Consider the following 17,142-nt stretch of genomic DNA (forward strand, 5'->3'; position numbering starts at 1 on the left):
CGTACGGGTCTCCTACCCTGAATCTGGAACCAGTTCAGACAGAGACACAAGTCAGACAGATGGAGACAAAAGTAGGAGATTCATTATTGATAAGCCTTAAATGGAGAACAAGGTTCAACCTGTGTAGCTTCCCTGACATTTCTTTCTTTTTTTTCTAACCTTCTTTTTGGTTTATTTTTGTCTTTCTTTCGAGGCAGGGTCTCACTGTATTGCCCAGGCTGGCCTTGAACTCCTAGGCTTAAACCATCCTCCTGCCTCAGCCAAGTAGCTGAGACTGCAGTTGTATACCACCATGCCCAGCCTCCTTGATATTTCTTGAATTAACTTTACCCACACAGTCATAGCAAAACTGGGCAAACATAAGCCTCTTCCCAAAGGACAGCCCCCTAAAGCTCGAGGAGAGAGGGCTGAGCGACATGGGACCAGTTTCTCCTTGCAACTCACCAAGCTGATGATTCAGTCACTCACCCACCAATGGGAAATGAAGGAGAGGGCAGAGAGGCCAGAAGTCTTCCTCCCATATTTTCCCTTTCCTGCAGAGTAGATTGGAAGTTCTCAGCCCTCTCTAAAAATGTGAGAAGAGGAGGAAAAGGTCCCTCGCTGTGCTTAGAGATCTTCCATTGGGCCTTCTAGATCCAGCCACTCTGGGCCCCGGTCTAAGTTCTTGTTTTCTTGGGCTCTCTGCACACACACAGTCTCCCAACCCCCAGTTCTGGTCACTACCCTGTCCCCTCTCCCCTGTATGCCTAGGGGTAAGCACAGACTCCCAGCAGTACCATGCAATCCCTTGCAGTATTTTTATAGCCTGCCCACATATTTGCAAATAACCTCTTTATTAAAAACTCCTCAAATGATCCTAATTTGAGTATGTCAGCTGGTTCCTATGGGGAACCCTGGTAGTCACAGTCCTTCCCTCAAATAAGGGGAAAACAAGCAGAACTGACATGGGAAATGATTAGGACTGTCTTCCTAAGGGTTATGGCTTGAGAAGTTTGCTGCTCGGGAAAGATAGTGGACTTACTGAGATAGCGGTTGTCTTTTAATAGCTCTATTATTTTGCTGAGGATGATGCTACTCAATTAAAAAAAAATCATTGAAAATTCCACCTATCAGAAACAAACATTATTAAAATGTTTTTTTTTTTTCTTTCTTTCTTTTTTTTTTTTTTTTTGGTAGAGATGAAGTTCTTGCTATGTTGCCCAGGCTGATTTCTAAGTCCTAGCCTCAAGCAATCTCCCACCTTGGCCTCCAAAGTGCTCAGATTATAGATAGGCGTGAGCTACTATGCCCAAGCAGCTATTAAAGTTGTTGATTAATGCTATTCTACATATTTCTCTGCATGTATATGCTCCTACAGATACACTCAATTTTACATAAATGGCTCATACTCTAAATGCTGTATCAAAATCTGCTTTTGGCGCACATGTTCTCAGGATCTCCTGAGGGCTGTATCAAAGGAAATAAAAAAGAAAGAAAAGAAAAACTTGCTTTCTGTCACTCATCCACAAGCCTTATGTTTTGAGTTTCCTGTGGAATAAAGAAATAAATTGCATGTAACAATCTGGAACTAAAAACACAGATATAGGCCGGGCGCGGTGGCTCACGCCCGTAATCCCAGCACTTTGGGAGGCTGAGGTGGGAGGATCGCAAGGTCAAGACATCGAGACCATCCTGGCCAATATGGCGAAACCCCATCTGTACTAAAAATACAAAAATTAGCTGGGTGTGTTAGGGTGGGGGGAGGCTGAGGCAAGATAATCACTTGAACCTGGGAGGCAGAGGTTGCTGTGACCCAAGATCATGCCACTGCACTCCAGCCTGGTGACAAAGTGAGACTCCATCTCAAAAAAAAAAAAAAGAGAGAGAGATGGTTTTGGGATCACCATCAGAGAGCTGGTCACCAAAGCCTCGGGAGACAGAGGATCCTAGCAGGCAGAGGGTGGAAGACAGAGGCAAGTGCCAACCACAGAGTCCCAGAAATGCAAACAGTGATGGTGGGAAGAGCAAAAGCACAGGAATTCTTGGCCTTTAAGAGAAGAGTGGCCAACAGCATAGATGGCCACTATCGGGTCAAATAAGATAAGGGCTTTGGATGTGGCAATAAAGTGGTAGCTAGTGGCCTGGAAAAGAGTGATTTTAGTCAAGTGGTAGTGTGGGAGCCAAACTGTAAAGGAGTTAAACAGATCATGGAAGGCTGGGTGTGGTGGCTCATGCCTGTAATCCCAGCACTTTGGGAGGCCAAGGCAGGCAGATCACAAGGTCAGGCATTCGAAATCAGCCTGGCCAACATGGTGAAACCCTCTCTCCACTAAAAATACAAAAATTAGCTCGGCACGATGGTGCACGCCTGTAATCCCAGCTACTCGGGAGGCTGACATAGGAGAATCACTTGAATCTGGGAGGCGGAGGTTGTGGTGAGCTGAGATCACACCACTGCACTCCAGCCTGGGTGACAGAGCGAGACTCCATCTCAAAAAAAAAAAAGATAATGGAAGTAGTCTGCCTGCTCACACCACCGCTACTCCACTCCCCCTTCCTCACAGCTCTGAAACTCCAACATGCATATGAATTACCTGGGCATAATGTTATCAAGTAGATCTGATTTAGTAGGTCTGAGTGGGGCCTGAGCTATGTTTGCAGCTCAGCCCTGATAAGCTCCCCTGGGGTGTTACCAAAGATACTCAGGTGTAGATGAAAATGAGTTCTTGGGGTCCTACATTCACATCAGAAAAACACTGAAAAGGAACACTAAAGCAAACTTCTCATCTGTCTGGTTCTTTCCTGCATGTATGTGCCTCACTCATGAAAATCCCTACATTTGGGTCATTTAAAAGTTTACTTTTTGTTTTTTTGAGACAGAATCTTGCTGTATTGCCCAGGCTTACTGCAATCTCTATCTCCCAGGTTCAAGCGATTCTCCTGCCTCAGCCTCCCGAGTAGCTGGGATTACAGGAGCCCGCCACCATGCCCAGCTAATTTTTGTATTTTTTGTAGAAATGGGATTTCACCATATTGGCCAGGATGGTCTTGAACTCTTGAGCTCAAGTGATCCTCCTGCATTGGCCTCTCAAAGTGCTAGGATTATAGGAGTGAGCCACTGTCCCTAGCCTAAAAGTTTCTTAAATCTCAAATGTATGAGACTTTTCTAGTTAACTTGTTATTTTTCTACTTTAATTGCAATAGGTCCAAGAATACACTAACGTTAAAGTCTTTTAAAACTTGTTGAGTTTTGCCTGTGGCTAAGAACATGGTCAGTTTTTGTAAATGTTCCATGAGTGCTTGAGGATAACATATTCTACAACTGTTGGGTGCAGTGTTTTGTCTATTAGATCAGATCTGTTAATCAGGTTGACAGGTCTTCAGATTCTATTGATTACTAAAAGGAGATGTGTAAAAATCTCCAGTCTCCCTACCAGGAAAGGCTTTCCTCCTCACCTCAGTCCACCTTATTCATGATAAGCAAAATATTTGCAGACCCAGCCCTTACCCTAATGGAACTGACAACCTAAGAAGATTTTCCAGGCTGGGTGCAGTGGCTCACACCTGTAATCCCAGTATTTTGGGAAGCTAAGGCAGGCAGATCACAAGGTCAGGAGTTTGAGACTAGCCTGGCCAACGTAATGAAACCCCATCTCTACTAAAAATACAAAAATTAGCTGAGCATGGTGGTGCGTGCCTGTAGTCCTAGCTACTCGGGAGGCTGAGGCAGGAGAATCACTTGAACCCAGTAGGCAGAGGTTGCAGTGAGCTGAGATCGTGCCACTATACTCCAGCCTGGCAACAGAGCGAGACTCCATCTCTAAATAAATAAATAAATAAATAAACAAATAAATAAGACTTTCCTGATCACCAACACATCCCCAACCCTACCTCATACCTGGCACTCCTTCTCCCTCCTCAGTTCTTATAGCATTCACTGCTTGTACAAACAATTTGACACTTACATAATCTGTCTTTATCACAATTATTTGAGTTGATAATTTACTCCTGTAAGATTTTAAATTTCATGTGGGTAAAGACCATCTTATTTTTCTTTTATAACAGTTTTATTGAAATATAATTATTGACATACCATAAAATTCACTCTTTAAAAGCATACAATTCAGTGGGAGACTATCTTATATATTCTGGCATTGTCTATAGCTGTGATTCCCGGTCTTGGGTGCACATTGGAATTACCAGAAGAGCTTTGAAAAATCCTTCAGTCTGGCCGGGTGCGGTAGCTCACACCTGTAATCCCAGCACTTTGGGAGGCCAAGGCGGGTGGATTACCTGAGGTCAGATGTTCAAGACCAGCCTAACATGGCGAAACCCCGTCTCTACTAAAAATATAAAAATTAGCCAGGTGTAATGGCAGGCACCTGTAATCCCAGCTACTCAGGAGACAGGCAGGAGAATCGCTTGAACTCAGGAGGCGGAGGTTGCAGTGAGCTGAGATGGAGCCACGGAGGTTGCAGTGAGCTGAGATGGAGCCAGTGCACTCCAGCCTGGGCAACAGAGCAAGACTTTGTCCCCTGAAAAAAAAAAAATCCTTCAGTCTGGATCTCACCTCCAGAGGTTCTGGCTTAACTGGTTTGGGGTGTGGCCTGGGAATGGGAATTTTTTAAAGCCCCTAGGGTGATTTTAACCTGGAGCCGGGATTGTCCCAGAATGCTCTGTACATAGCAGGCACCCAACAACAGTTTGTTGTAACTCACTCAAGAGTGGCCGTCTGTCATCAGCCCCTATCACGTAATGGTCTGCTTATGTCTGTCTCCCCAACTCAGCAGGAAAGGAACACTATGAGACAAAAGCACGTAGAAAACGTAAGTTCACTTGCAAAGATGTGCCCACTTCAGTAGGACTGGATCATTAAATAAGAAATACAACAGATATTAAAGGAAAAAATGCAAAGGAAAAATTACCACATTTACATTTGTCTTTTCAGCATGGATGACATGCTCACATTGAGGAATGTATGTCACAAGAATTGTGTGTGACATGTCCCCAAATTTCCACATTCAAAAGTCAGGGATAATATGATTTTCATCCAGGAATCAGTAACTCATGGGAAAAGCTCAGGATGTCATTCATTTTGGAGATCAGATGTAAAGGAGTAGTATGGGTACTTTGTCTCAGGGTGGAAAGTGTCTTTTTTTTTTTCTTCCCATGGGACTTGTTGCACACTCTTAAAATGGCGGCAGGGCAGTCAGGTTTGCTTGCATAGCTGTGAGCTGCACGAAGGCAGGGATCGCTCTGGTCTTATCCGCTATGGCATCCCCTTGTGGCACATGTTAGGTGTTCAATAAATATTGGTGGAATGGATGTGACTACACTTCACGCCACAGTATTTAAATATGATTTTAACTGGATAGGGAGCTGCACAACTTTCCCATATTGATCCTTTTTGCAATCTTAATTATGGTACTCTGAGCTGGGATATTGCCTAAACTACCTGGGCTACACAACAAACTATGAAGGGGCTTTTACTTCCAAGTCCACGGTGGTTGAGGGTTCGGGTTCTGTGAATGGCTGGAAGCTCACGTGAGTAGCGGAGTATCGAGGATGGTCACTCCTGGATAAATGAATACAGGATTCTCGCGGCTATGAGCGGTCGCCCGGCGAGGTCGGTCATTCTGCCTGTCCGGTAACTCCACGAAACACCTGCCACTGACACCTCTCCACCAGCTCCCGAGGGTTCGCGCGGGTATCCGGAGCCGCGCCCCCTGGTCCGCCGCAGCCGGATTCCCTCCTGGCGGGTTACGCCCCAAGGCGCAAAGCGGAACCACTCTGCATCAAGACGACAAAGTAAAACCGGCCACACCAAAGACAGGCAGCGTTTAGACAGCCAGCTACTCCCCCAGAGCTTCCACCCAGTCCCCTGGGCCCGATGCCCAGCGCGCAGACGGTGGCCGGCTCCAGGAGCTCCAGCTCCCTCCACGTGTCCTGTCTTCCCAGCAGCCTCCTCTTCAGCCACGGGAGGAAAACCTCCTGACAACTCGCGGTCTGCGGACTACGACTCCCAGGAGGCGCCGCGCTGCGGCTCTCCCCGCGGCCCCCGCCTCCCCGGGATACGCAGGCGCCCTGGGCTCCATCAACAAGCCGGGCTGGCGTCGCCTGGATGTAGTTTATTCCGGGATTTGTAGTTTTTCTGGAGCTACCTGGGCCGTCCGTCAGAGGGACAAGAACTACAAGTCTCGGCGGCCCCAGCGCTACGAGCCCGATCACGTGGCGAGGGCCGACCGGGCGTGCGTGCCGCCGTTGATCCGGTGCTGCAGTGAGGAGGTGGTTCTTGCCCGTGTTGTGTGTGTGTGTGTGTGTGTGTGAGTGAGAGAGAGAGTGAGTGAGTGAGTGAGTGTGTGTGTGGGGGGGACTCGGCTTGTTGTTGTCGGTGACTTCCCCCTCCCCTCCACCCCTTCCCCTCCCTGCCGCCGCTGCAGTGGCCGCTCCCTGGGCCGTAGGAAATGAGCGATAACGATGACATCGAGGTGGAGAGCGACGTGAGTCCTGGGGCTTCTTCCTTCCAGTGCGGGTTGTCAGGCGGGGACAGCGGCCGGGACTCTCAGCGGGGCGACGGCGGGAGGGGACCGGGCCGCCGCCGCCTCCTTCCCCTTCCCCTTGGGGCCAGGACTGTCTCCGTCACGTTCCCGGTTCGCTCCCCTCCGGCTCCTGGCTGGAGCGGCCTCCTGGGACTGGAGGTGGGGGGAAGACACGCGGTCTCTGGGACCCCCACCTTCTCCGGCGAGGAAGGGTGCTGCGGCCTCCCCTTCCCACCTTCCCCCGCTGAGGATTCGGGGGACAAAGATGGGGGGCGCCCGGGATCCCATTGTCCGGATCCAGGGGAAGGGGACTGCGCTCAGGACTTGCCCCTTCGGATTGCGATTCTCTCCTCCCATGACCCGCGGATTCTGGGGGGCGAGGAAGGGCGGAGAGGGGTTGAGGGTGCCTAGATGCCCGAGCTGGGTCTGCAGGGAAGAGACAGTGCTCGGGACCCCTCTGGCCCTGGTCGGATCCCGGAAGGAGGGGCGGCGCTCGGGACCCCTTTACCTTGCTACCGGATCCCGCTGAGGGTGGAAGGGTGGGGGCAAGGGGTGGGGAGGGAGGAAGGGGTGTCGGGCTGACTCCCCACCCGCCGCTTCCTCTGCCGCCGGCATTTTCTTTCTTATTATTGAATGTTAAGTGTAAAAATAACTTCTATATTTTCTATTTTTTTTTTTCTCTCTTATTCCAGGAAGAGCAACCGAGGTTTCAATCTGCGGTACGTCTCCTACTCTCCATTTCATTTTTATTTCCGTTCAGTTCTATTCCTTTTTGGGGTCAGAGAGAAAAAGAGATCATTCTATTACTTTTAATATTGTAGTAAACCCTAATGTTAACCATTAAGGTGAGGAGGGGCCTGGTTCTGGAGGGTGGGGGTGTTGCAGATCCCATAATTCTAGATGCTCAGGTGATAAGTTCAGTGACTCTAGGTGAGTGAGAGGAGCTGTATGCAAAGAATTGAATTGTTATGTAGTTTTCAGATAGGGGATTCAGCTGCCACTATATAAGTGGAAATGAGAAATGCAGCATTTTGAAGTCATTGGTAGTAGTATTTAAGGGCAAAGTGGTTAGAGAAGATTTACTTAGAACCAGGTAGGTTTTAAACCATATCTGCATAATTGTGTGAGGCTGGAGCCACATGTAATAATCGCCTTTAACCAAATCATGTGACTGCTGTAGACCCGTAGAATCTAGCACAACATGGTATTCTAATGCAAAAATCGGAAATGTAGAAAAGCCAAATGTTGCATCATGAGAGTGTCACATACAGTTGTTATGGTCTGACTCTGTATTTGAAGAAGAGGTATAAAGAAAACTAAAAAATAGTTGAAGAAAAGCGGCACTGCAGAGACAGCTTTGCTGAAAGGTGACGGATGAGACCATGTATTTTTATCAATAATTTCTTAGGGTTTTGATATTAATGTTCTCAGTAGTTGGTTCTGTGGATTTAGATAAGCACTAATTTCATGTCTTTGGAGTGTGAGACAGTAATATGGGTGTTTCATGAATAGATTAGAGGGAAAAAAAGAATACACATAGAATAAATCAGAATCAGAGAGGGGAAGAGAAGTGTATCAGAGTGTCTAAAATTTGACAGTTGGGAACAGTAAGAAGTGTATAGAATAGGGGTAAGAAATTCGAATGCTCATGGGGGGCCGTCAAGAATAAAGAAGAGGGAAGAGGTGAGGACTTGGGGTACTGGAGGGCAATGCCTCCTCTAAAAAGTCAGCCACTACTAAATTCCAGTGGTTTGTTACCTAGGAGTGAAGGATCAGTATTGCCAGATCTTCCTGTTTTTTTAAGAAAGATGGCCAGGCGTGGTGGCTCACACCTGTAATCCCAGCACTTTGGGAGGCCAAGGTGGGAGGATCACCTGAAGTCAGGAGTTCAAGCCCATCCTGGTGAACATGGTGAAATCCCTGTCTTTACTAAAAATACAAAAAATTAGCCAGGCATGGTGGCAGGCGCCTGTAATCCCAGCTGCTCTGGAGGCTGAGGCAGGAGAGTTGCTTGAACCCAGGAGGCAAAGGTGACAATGAGCCATTGCACTCTAGCCCGGGAGACAGAGCAAGACTCCATCTCAAAAAAAAAGTGAGAAAGAAAGAAATCCAAAACTTTATATGTTATTTTTCTGATTTTTAAAATGTTGTGTGGAACAACTCTTTGGGAGCTTGTTAGAATTTGTAGGATGTCACTTTGATACCTCTGGTATAAGAACTTAACAACCACAGGATAAAGGCAAGCCATCTCAGTTGTACCTGCTCTTCATTAGAGCAGGCAAAGATTGTACAGGTTGTCTAAGCAGATAAGTATTAAGAAAACTTACTTATTGAGAGCTGATATTTCCATAAAATCTGGGGATGTAGTTGTTCCAGAAGTCTTAAAAATTATCCCTGGATAATAGTCATTAAAAATAATTTGTTTTATTTATCTTTGAAGTATTCTCATATACATATATTTGAAAATCGAATTCCTTTTTTTCATTTACTTTTATTCTTCATGTTTGGGGCCTAGTCTGTTTAAAGCTTTTTTTTTTTTTTCCCTGCAAGTCTCCAGTTGTAAAATCTGCCAGGGCTTAATCAGGGTTGGAGGGTAAGAATCATTTAGGCTTCCTTTGCAGTGGGTTCTTTTTTTTTTTTTCTTTTCTTTTTTTTTTTTTTTTGTGACATTTTGGTTCACAGTTCTTGAAAGCTTCTGCTTTTCAAAATATTTGTCCACATGAGTGTTGATGTACATTTGTTTATTAAATTATTGCTGTGTTTCCGCTTTCCTGGAATGCTAATCTCATTGTTTGTCTAGATATTTTTAGTTTGCTATTAAGGTGCCTAGAATTTTTCCTTTTGATTTTGGGGGTAGGCAAGGGAAGTTGGTTTGACACTTTGTTTTTAATTTAACACATCTATTTATTGAGATTTCTAAGTATTATCCCACACAGTATAATTACAACAGCATGGAGAGAAAAAGCAGATGTGTTAGACAAATTTTATATCAAACAACTATTGTGAATGTGTAGAGTAAAAAGGATTCCATTTTTCCCCCTCTGTGAATGCATCTGCTTACTTCTCAAGATTTAATAATAGATAATAAATATATATTTTTTTAATTTGGGAGAAAGCCATTCTTAAGTTTTGCCTTAGAAAAAAGGTTTAAAAAAAGATGTGGACTGTAAACAACCAAATGCTTACGTGTTTAGAACTACAGAAGAAGTTGAAAAAAGTTATTTGAAAAAGGTTCTGTGGATCCTAATGTAAAAACATTCGTGTGTGTTTTCTAATGTCGCTACAATATCTAGGCCTTACTGCATGAGAAATGTAAGATACTGAGAACAGTTAGGAAGTTAGGCTAACTCTAACAGAAAGTGAAACTGATTTGGCAAATATTTTTTTATGTAGCTTCAGTACAAACGGAAAACAGCTTCTCCAGTAACCAGTAAGCTTTGTTAAAGGAAGTAATCCCAGAGAATATTCTTATTACTAAATTCAACACATTGCAGAATCCCACTGATGTTATCTTATTTTTATTATATTTTGGAGGGAAATAGTTGTTTTTTAAAGATAAATTTCTGGGGCAGGTATATTATATGCAAGGACTTCCTTTTGCTTTATTTCTGTTTGGGAAATTTCTTTAGGAAAGAGTGAAAGTATACAAGAAATGTATGGGTTAGTGTGTTGGTCAGGAAATGCAAGTTTTTTTTTCCAATCTCCGCCGTCCTTCATGGCATCTGAATGAGTTGCACTTGCGATATACCTATTGGGTTTGAAAACAGATCTGTGCAATTTCACTTCTGGACCTTTCCGGTATGAAATATGTTTAACTTCGTAGAGCTCTTTGCTTCTTTGGGAATTCAGAAGAGAACGAGCTTGGTCTCCTCTGAGATTGGAATTCACTCAGGAAACTTCTGTCTGTTTTACCTGCAGTCAGTTGCATGGCAAAAGTGCTGCACGATGCATGTACTTTTTCTCTGCTTAGAGTGTTGACAGTGATAACAGAAATGCCGAAGTTAGTTCCTAAACGTGCCTGTGTTAGAGTAAAACTTGTTCTTATGTCTAAAAGAATTTTTTCAAGATGCCAGTAATGGTGAAATAGTTGGTCAAATAATTCAACTTGGTTTTTAATTAAAATTTCCTGACCAAGGCATCCTTCTCTGAAATAGCTGTAGTATGAGGCCCTGTTTGGATAATAGTATTCCACAGTTCTTTTAGGCACCAAATGAAAAAAGTTTTGAGAACAAATATATACATTAGATAATGTTGGAAATATATACCAGGTAATCAACTACAAGCGGGACAGGTATTGGAAAATTAAAATTGATGTCTTTCTGTTAGGGAGCTTGGTGAGTTATCCCATTCTGGCTGCCCATTATTTTATAATTTTTTGGGTTGATTAAAATGAATCTTTTAAGTTGCTTAGAAATCGAACTTTATCCTGTCTGATCCTTATCTATCAGAAGTAAGAAATAGATCTTTTCTGATGAGAATTTTGGGCCTGTTCATTCTCAAGTGTCCTTAGTCTCTAATGAGAATAGCTTGATAGGAATCATGAGCAATACTAGCTTCCCTCTAAAATACAACCTTCACATTTTGTAAATATAGTAAATATTTAGTGGGCAACTAATTCTCTACATGCTGAGAATTTTCCATATTAGAATTGAGATGATTCCCCTTATAGGTGGGGTTAGCTGTCAGGTAGCCTGCAAGACATAGCATTGTTCTGGAGAACCTTGTGCATCCTGGAATAATGAGCCATTTATTTCCCCATGCTGATTGCCTAGAACTTGGAGGAAATAAGTTTACTGACTGATGTGATGCCTTGAACAAAGATGCAGTCTCTGTGCAGTAAGTTGGAAGGAAATAATTTTAAGAGATTTCCCTCAATTTTGAATAGACCTCCTTAGCTTAGATGACTTCTTGCCAGTGTAACGACTTCTTGGCTGGCAAAATAATGTTTGCCTTCAACATCTAACAACACTTAAGATACAGGTGCTTGGTAGTGTCAAAGGTGGACAAATTGCAGGTGAAGATTTTTATTCTGGCTACCACTGTGGAAAGTTGGATAGAAATACAACGGAGAGGCTAAATAAAAACCTTGGCAGAGATGTCAAAGCTGGAAGTGATTTGGTGTGGGAGTTTCTGTTGAGCATCTGTGGACCACTGTATAGCCCCTTAGTGTTTCTGTTAGGGATGCCCTGGAGGAAGGGTTTTCTGGCAGAAGTCCATATGTACAAATCCTGTATACTTGAAGAGCGGGCAGCATCTAGCCACTGTTCCCACAGGATGTGTAGGGGAGCCTGCTGTATAGTCTAGGAATTTCTCTGTTGTCTCCTAGAATAGGGCCTAATTAATTCCACAAGGGGGCTTTCTGTACCATTCGTTTTTATTATTAAACATCATTCTAAGTAAAGGCTCATCTAAGTAGAGTTTTTTTTGTTCAAGACAATTGTTTGGCCCTGTTTTTTAAAACCAGTTTTGCATTTGTGGGAGGATATTAGATGCCTTACACTTGGAGTCTTCACCCTGTTTTTCTTCTTCAACTCTGAAATCTTGGCCCTCTCAAAAAGGGTTGCCAGCAAGAGGAGACAGTTAACAAGGCAGTGATAAAGGCTGCAAACCAGCCCTCCAGTGGGGGTGGGGATGAGGTGCAGGCAGTGTTACCCGGCTGGGTGGATCTGTGGTTTGGAAATGTTTTCCAAAGAGTATTCTCAGCCTTGTGTAAAGGTTTTTTGGTTTTTTATGTGCTCTTTCAAAACACTAGTGATATCATTTAATTCAGATTTGCCTGGAATTAGGCTTGTCAGTTGTGCATGTTTTTAACTTGTTCTTTTAAACCAGGCTTGGGGAAGAGAAAATATATCCTTGCCATTGTCTCTGAGAGGTTTAAAATTGACTCCAGTAGTAGCTCAGGGATGGACATGGCAGCAGGGATTGGTCTAAGATTCCACTCTTCTACTAGTTAAATTGGGCCTGGAACCACTACAGAAATTCCATCCACTACTTTGAGAACAACAGTCCCTAGCCCAGGCTTTCTACCAGGCAGTGAACTGCTGCCTTTCCTTGTTGAGCCAACTTCTCAAACTTGGCTGGCTCCTCAGATGAGAAGCCAAGATTTCTGCTCATGGTCTACAGCCAAGTTCACTTACAATCCTCTGACCGAGAGACTTGTCCATTTGAGTCCTTTCAGAGTTCAGTGAATGGGAGGTGGGGTAGTGCACTGTGGGGATGATTTTAGTGTTAGATTATACTTAGCTCCACCCCTCTAGTGCAGGTCCATGTGAAACCAAGTGCAACTTCATTCTAGCTACTTGAGATTTGCAGGGCTCTCCCAGAAAGAAAACAGACAATTAGAATTTTATTTGTATCAACAAGAGGGATTATGGGTAATTCTGGTGCACAGCTCTTAGCTGGGAGGAGGGCCAAGAATCAGGGTGATTTAGACAGGAGTATCTTGGGCTGCTCTGGAGACCAAAGATGGGTGATTAATTTGCATGTAAATAAACCACCTTAGGTAGTATATAGCAAACAGGAGTGGCAGACACATGCCAAATACTGTCTCTTGGCCTTTAAGCTCCTTAGGTATAGTCCCAGCCCAACTTACCTTTATGTAAATGATCAGAGGGAACAACAGTAAGTTCAAAAGGACTAGATACTTAAATATGTTTAATTCTGTCGAGCTATTTCACGCTACTGTTAGAAGGCATCTACAATTTTGCTATAAAGTTGTATGATACAGAGTACTTACCTCTAGCCTCAGGTTACCTGGTGTTCCAAGCTTGACCGTCCTCTCAGTTTCTCCATAATATTCCATATGTCACTATAGTTCAGTAAACATTCCATTTACAGTGAATCCAGACTTAACAAGATTAGGACAGCTTTAGAAGTGCTCCAGGCATATGCCCCAAAAAGAGAAATCTGCTACAGAGAACCATGGTTGTCATGGGAACCACATGTCCAGTTCAACAGAGCTGTAGGTGAGGTATTATGCTTAAGAGACCAGGAAGTAACTCAGATGACCTCAGGAGCTCCCAGCCTCCTCCTCCTTCGTCATGACTAGGACTTTCAGGATGAAATAATAGGAGAATTTCAAATCCTTTCATTCTCACAACTCTTGATAGTAGATTTTTGTCTGTACATCTTTGTCTAGTACAAGGATTCATATGAGGCAGCATTATTCTTGTGCTAAGCCAAGTTATTTACTCTTGTTCCATTTTTTAAATTTCTGGCCCTCTCTCTGGGTAGAGTTAAACTACCTGAACTTCTCATATACAGACTTGCTCTCTAGGTTAGCTGAGTGGAGTCTTGTGTGTTCAAGGTGAATATTCAGAGTATAATTTCCATAATTCCCAGAGTGTAGGTGTGATGAAGTTCTACTTGCTTCAGGTTGCTTGTGTTCCATTTGGAGGGGATACCGCTCTGATGGGACCTACTGAAGTGCTCTTACCATGCTCTCTAGCACTATCTCTTCTGCTTGAAGCCAGAGCATTTTGCCATTCCTGATTTCATGTTGGCAGTTTTGGTCCATTTCCAGCTGACTGTTCTTTGTGATTCCAAACAAACTAAGACTTTGACTTGGATATTTAGATCCCGACAAATTAGCCTGACCTGCCACAGGTGCCTGAGGGAATTTATTCTGAGCTTGTGGGTGTCAGAAGGTGTGCCCTCTAAAAACTGCCTGTCTGGCACTGCCTGTGTGTATGTGGGGGGGTCCTATGCTTGGCAGGATAGCACCTTGGATCTACTTAAAAAAAACAGGAACTCAGAATGCAGTTGTCATCTCCATCAGCTCTGTCATGATGATATCAGATTCATGCATCTAGGTTTTACAGAGGTTTTAGTTTCTATTGTATGATTTGGTGAGAAGGTCTTAAACTAGTGCCTTTTAGTGTGCTCGGGACTCACGGTGATGGTTTCACATGAAGGAAGCACCAATGACTTAACTCTTCCTTCCCCTGGACACCCATCTGGCAAATCTCTTACAGTGGGAGTGATCACATCTTAAGAAGGGGCCCACTGGAGCTTTCCCTAGTCACTTCCTCACCACAGACTGGTGGCTGTTCTGTCACATAAGGAAGTTGGGGGGGACCACTGATGTTACAGGAGAGTCACACTTTGTCCCCCTGAATAACTTTTATTTTACTTATGCATGAGCTGGATGCATCGAGCTACTTTGGATGTTCCTGTCGCAAGCCTTGCTCACCCCTTTCTCCCCCTTTAGCAGAGCCTAATTCTGGAGACTCCTAACTGCCCACCTCGAGAAATCCTTCCCAGTCCACTCACCAGGGACAGTGCTGACAGCGTGTACCTCCAGGCTGTACCCCACCCACCTTGTACCAAGCAAAAGGAGTGATATTCCTAATGTGTTCTTTTTCCAATTCTTCTAGGCTGACAAACGGGCTCATCATAATGCACTGGAACGAAAACGTAGGGACCACATCAAAGACAGCTTTCACAGTTTGCGGGACTCAGTCCCATCACTCCAAGGAGAGAAGGTGAGTTTCTTGAGAAAGCTGAGTCGCTGGCCACTATTAGCTTGGAGCTTGTTGTGGAGCTTAGCAGAGCACTCATCTACTGGGAAGGAAATGTAGTCAGAGATATTCAGGTAGCATGGTTCCCTAATTTTTTGACTCAAGTTTGGAGGACCGCCGCATGCTTTACCTACTCCAGTTTATCCTTAACAAAATATGCCAGATATAATGGAGCTATTTGTAAGATATCTGTAGGAGTCATCTTTCAAAATTTGTATTATTTGTAATAAATTGAAGAAATTATACACTATAGTATAAAGGGTGGCTCAGTGTTCATTCGGGATAACAGTAAAGATTCCAGAGGTCACTAATACCCTAGACCTCCATGAGAATTTCTTTCCTATGGTTCAGAGTTAATACTTACTGTAAGTGAGCATTTATAGTAAGTAGCATCCAGGAAGGTATGTAATGTATGTGAAAAACAGCCTGGGCATCGTTGATTTTCTGGCCCCAGTAATTGTTATTTCCAGGGCGTAAAAAGAACATTTTAAGCTGTGGGACAAGAGACTTGAGTGAATAGACATGTTCATGTGAAATAGAAAAAAATAACCACTCTTCCCCCCTCCCTTCTGGAAACTAGCATTTTCCCTGGAGGGCTAGGCACCAGCTGTTTCTACATTTGAAAAACAAAATTAGAAGCTTTGAGTAAAAGCCTATGGGTTAGGGTCACTCCCTGGAATTTGGAGAAAACATCTGCACAGTTCCATTCTTGACAGAGTGTAGTTGTCTGCAGCACTTCAGTGGAATAACTGGCAAGCTGGGAAGAGGACCTGTGTTTTTGCTTTAGTGATCCAGTGTTTTATAAAGAAGGAACTATTCTGTTAAGAACGGTCTGCGTTTGGGTGTGCTTTGATTTAGTTCTCTGGTGGGGGTCCTGGATTTGTTTGGTTATCCAAGATGAAATTTGGAACTCTTATGCTTTCATTTTTTTATATCGTCACTGTGATAAGTCATATGCTTTATACTTTATCTAAGGTGTGGTTTTCCATGTGGTGGAAACATGGAGAAGGGCTGACCTTTATAAAGACAGGCCATATGCATACTTGGTATTGCAAAATCAGAATTTGCTGTGGGTTAAGCCTACTTAGTGTGGACTTGATTTAATGACCTTAAACCAAGGCACTTACCTGGAATAACAACCTTCCTGGGTACAACACTAAGTAGCACAGAAATCTTTATGACTATAGACAGAGACTCACCCCCTTAGTCAAAGTGAACACATGCAAAAGATTATCTCTTATGCCTGTTTGACCTGTTGACAGTTGGTGCTTATTCCTGTACCACAGTATCAATTAAAATTGCTTTGGTAAACTATATGGACAAGAGCTACCTTCTTCTAAGTCTCACATCCAACCAGGAGTGGCACTGGGCAGTGTTTCTCAAGGGGTGAGTTGCGGACCTCCCACAGCATATTCACTACTGAATCAGCCTTTCTGGAGGGAAGCCTGGGAATCTGTATTTGTAACAAGCAGTCACATGATTCTTAGGCATTCTTAAGTTTGAATACATTGGGAGAGGTGGGTCGTAGGATCACAACTATGCCTTTTCCTTATCTAGCCTATTTTACATTGCCGTAACTTTTTTCCTTAAGTCCTTATAATTACGTTATTCTAAATCCTGTTTTCTCCTTTCTTCAAGGAAGTTGAATGTTTGAATTTGGTAGTCTTACAAGTGAAATAATTTGTCATTTGTTGTGGCTTACTCATTTATTTACTTATTCATGCCATTCAACACATATTTACTGAGGGTCTACTACATGCCAGGCACTATTCTAGATACTGGGAATACAGCAGTAAACAAAACAGACAATAACAGGAGCTCTTGCTCTGATGAGGAAATGATAAAAAAAAAAATGAAGTAAGAATTAAAAATAAAAAATATATGGCCGTTTGTGGTGGCTCACACCTATAACCCCAGCACTTTGGGAGGCTGAGGTGAGGGAATCACCTGAGGTCAGGAGTTTGAGACCAGCCTGACCAACATGGAGAAACCCCGTCTCTACTAAAAATACAAAAAATTAGCCGGGCGTGGTCACGCATGCCTGTAATCTCAGCTATTCCAGGAGGCAGAGGTTGCAGTGAGCTGAGATCGTACCATTGTACTCC

The 17,142-nt window shown here is 43.7% G+C and overlaps 1 protein-coding gene across 6 annotated transcripts in view; it reads left to right on the forward strand.

Annotated features, from left to right (window-relative positions):
• Positions 1 to 6,081: 6,081 nt before the first annotated feature.
• MAX (MYC associated factor X) overlaps positions 6,082 to 17,142 on the forward strand; it is a 28,565-nt gene continuing 17,504 nt past the window's right edge. For 3 of the 6 annotated variants that reach the window (XR_004259092.1, XM_032245864.1, XM_032245868.1), the window contains exons 1-3: positions 6,082 to 6,479; positions 7,211 to 7,237; positions 14,894 to 15,001. Coding sequence is in view for 4 of the 6 variants with exons in the window: in XM_032245864.1 (XP_032101755.1) it covers positions 6,444 to 6,479; positions 7,211 to 7,237; positions 14,894 to 15,001 (171 nt within the window). In the remaining 2 variants the exon portion in view is untranslated. The remainder of the gene's footprint in view (positions 6,480 to 7,210; positions 7,238 to 14,893; positions 15,002 to 17,142) is intronic. The other 3 variants (XM_032245867.1, XM_032245866.1, XM_032245869.1) reach the window with 1 other exon arrangement.

The sequence above is a fragment of the Sapajus apella genome, unplaced genomic scaffold (genome assembly GCF_009761245.1).
Source record: "Sapajus apella isolate SASKATOON/1434 unplaced genomic scaffold, GSC_monkey_1.0 scaffold59, whole genome shotgun sequence".
Lineage (NCBI taxonomy): Eukaryota > Metazoa > Chordata > Mammalia > Primates > Cebidae > Sapajus > Sapajus apella.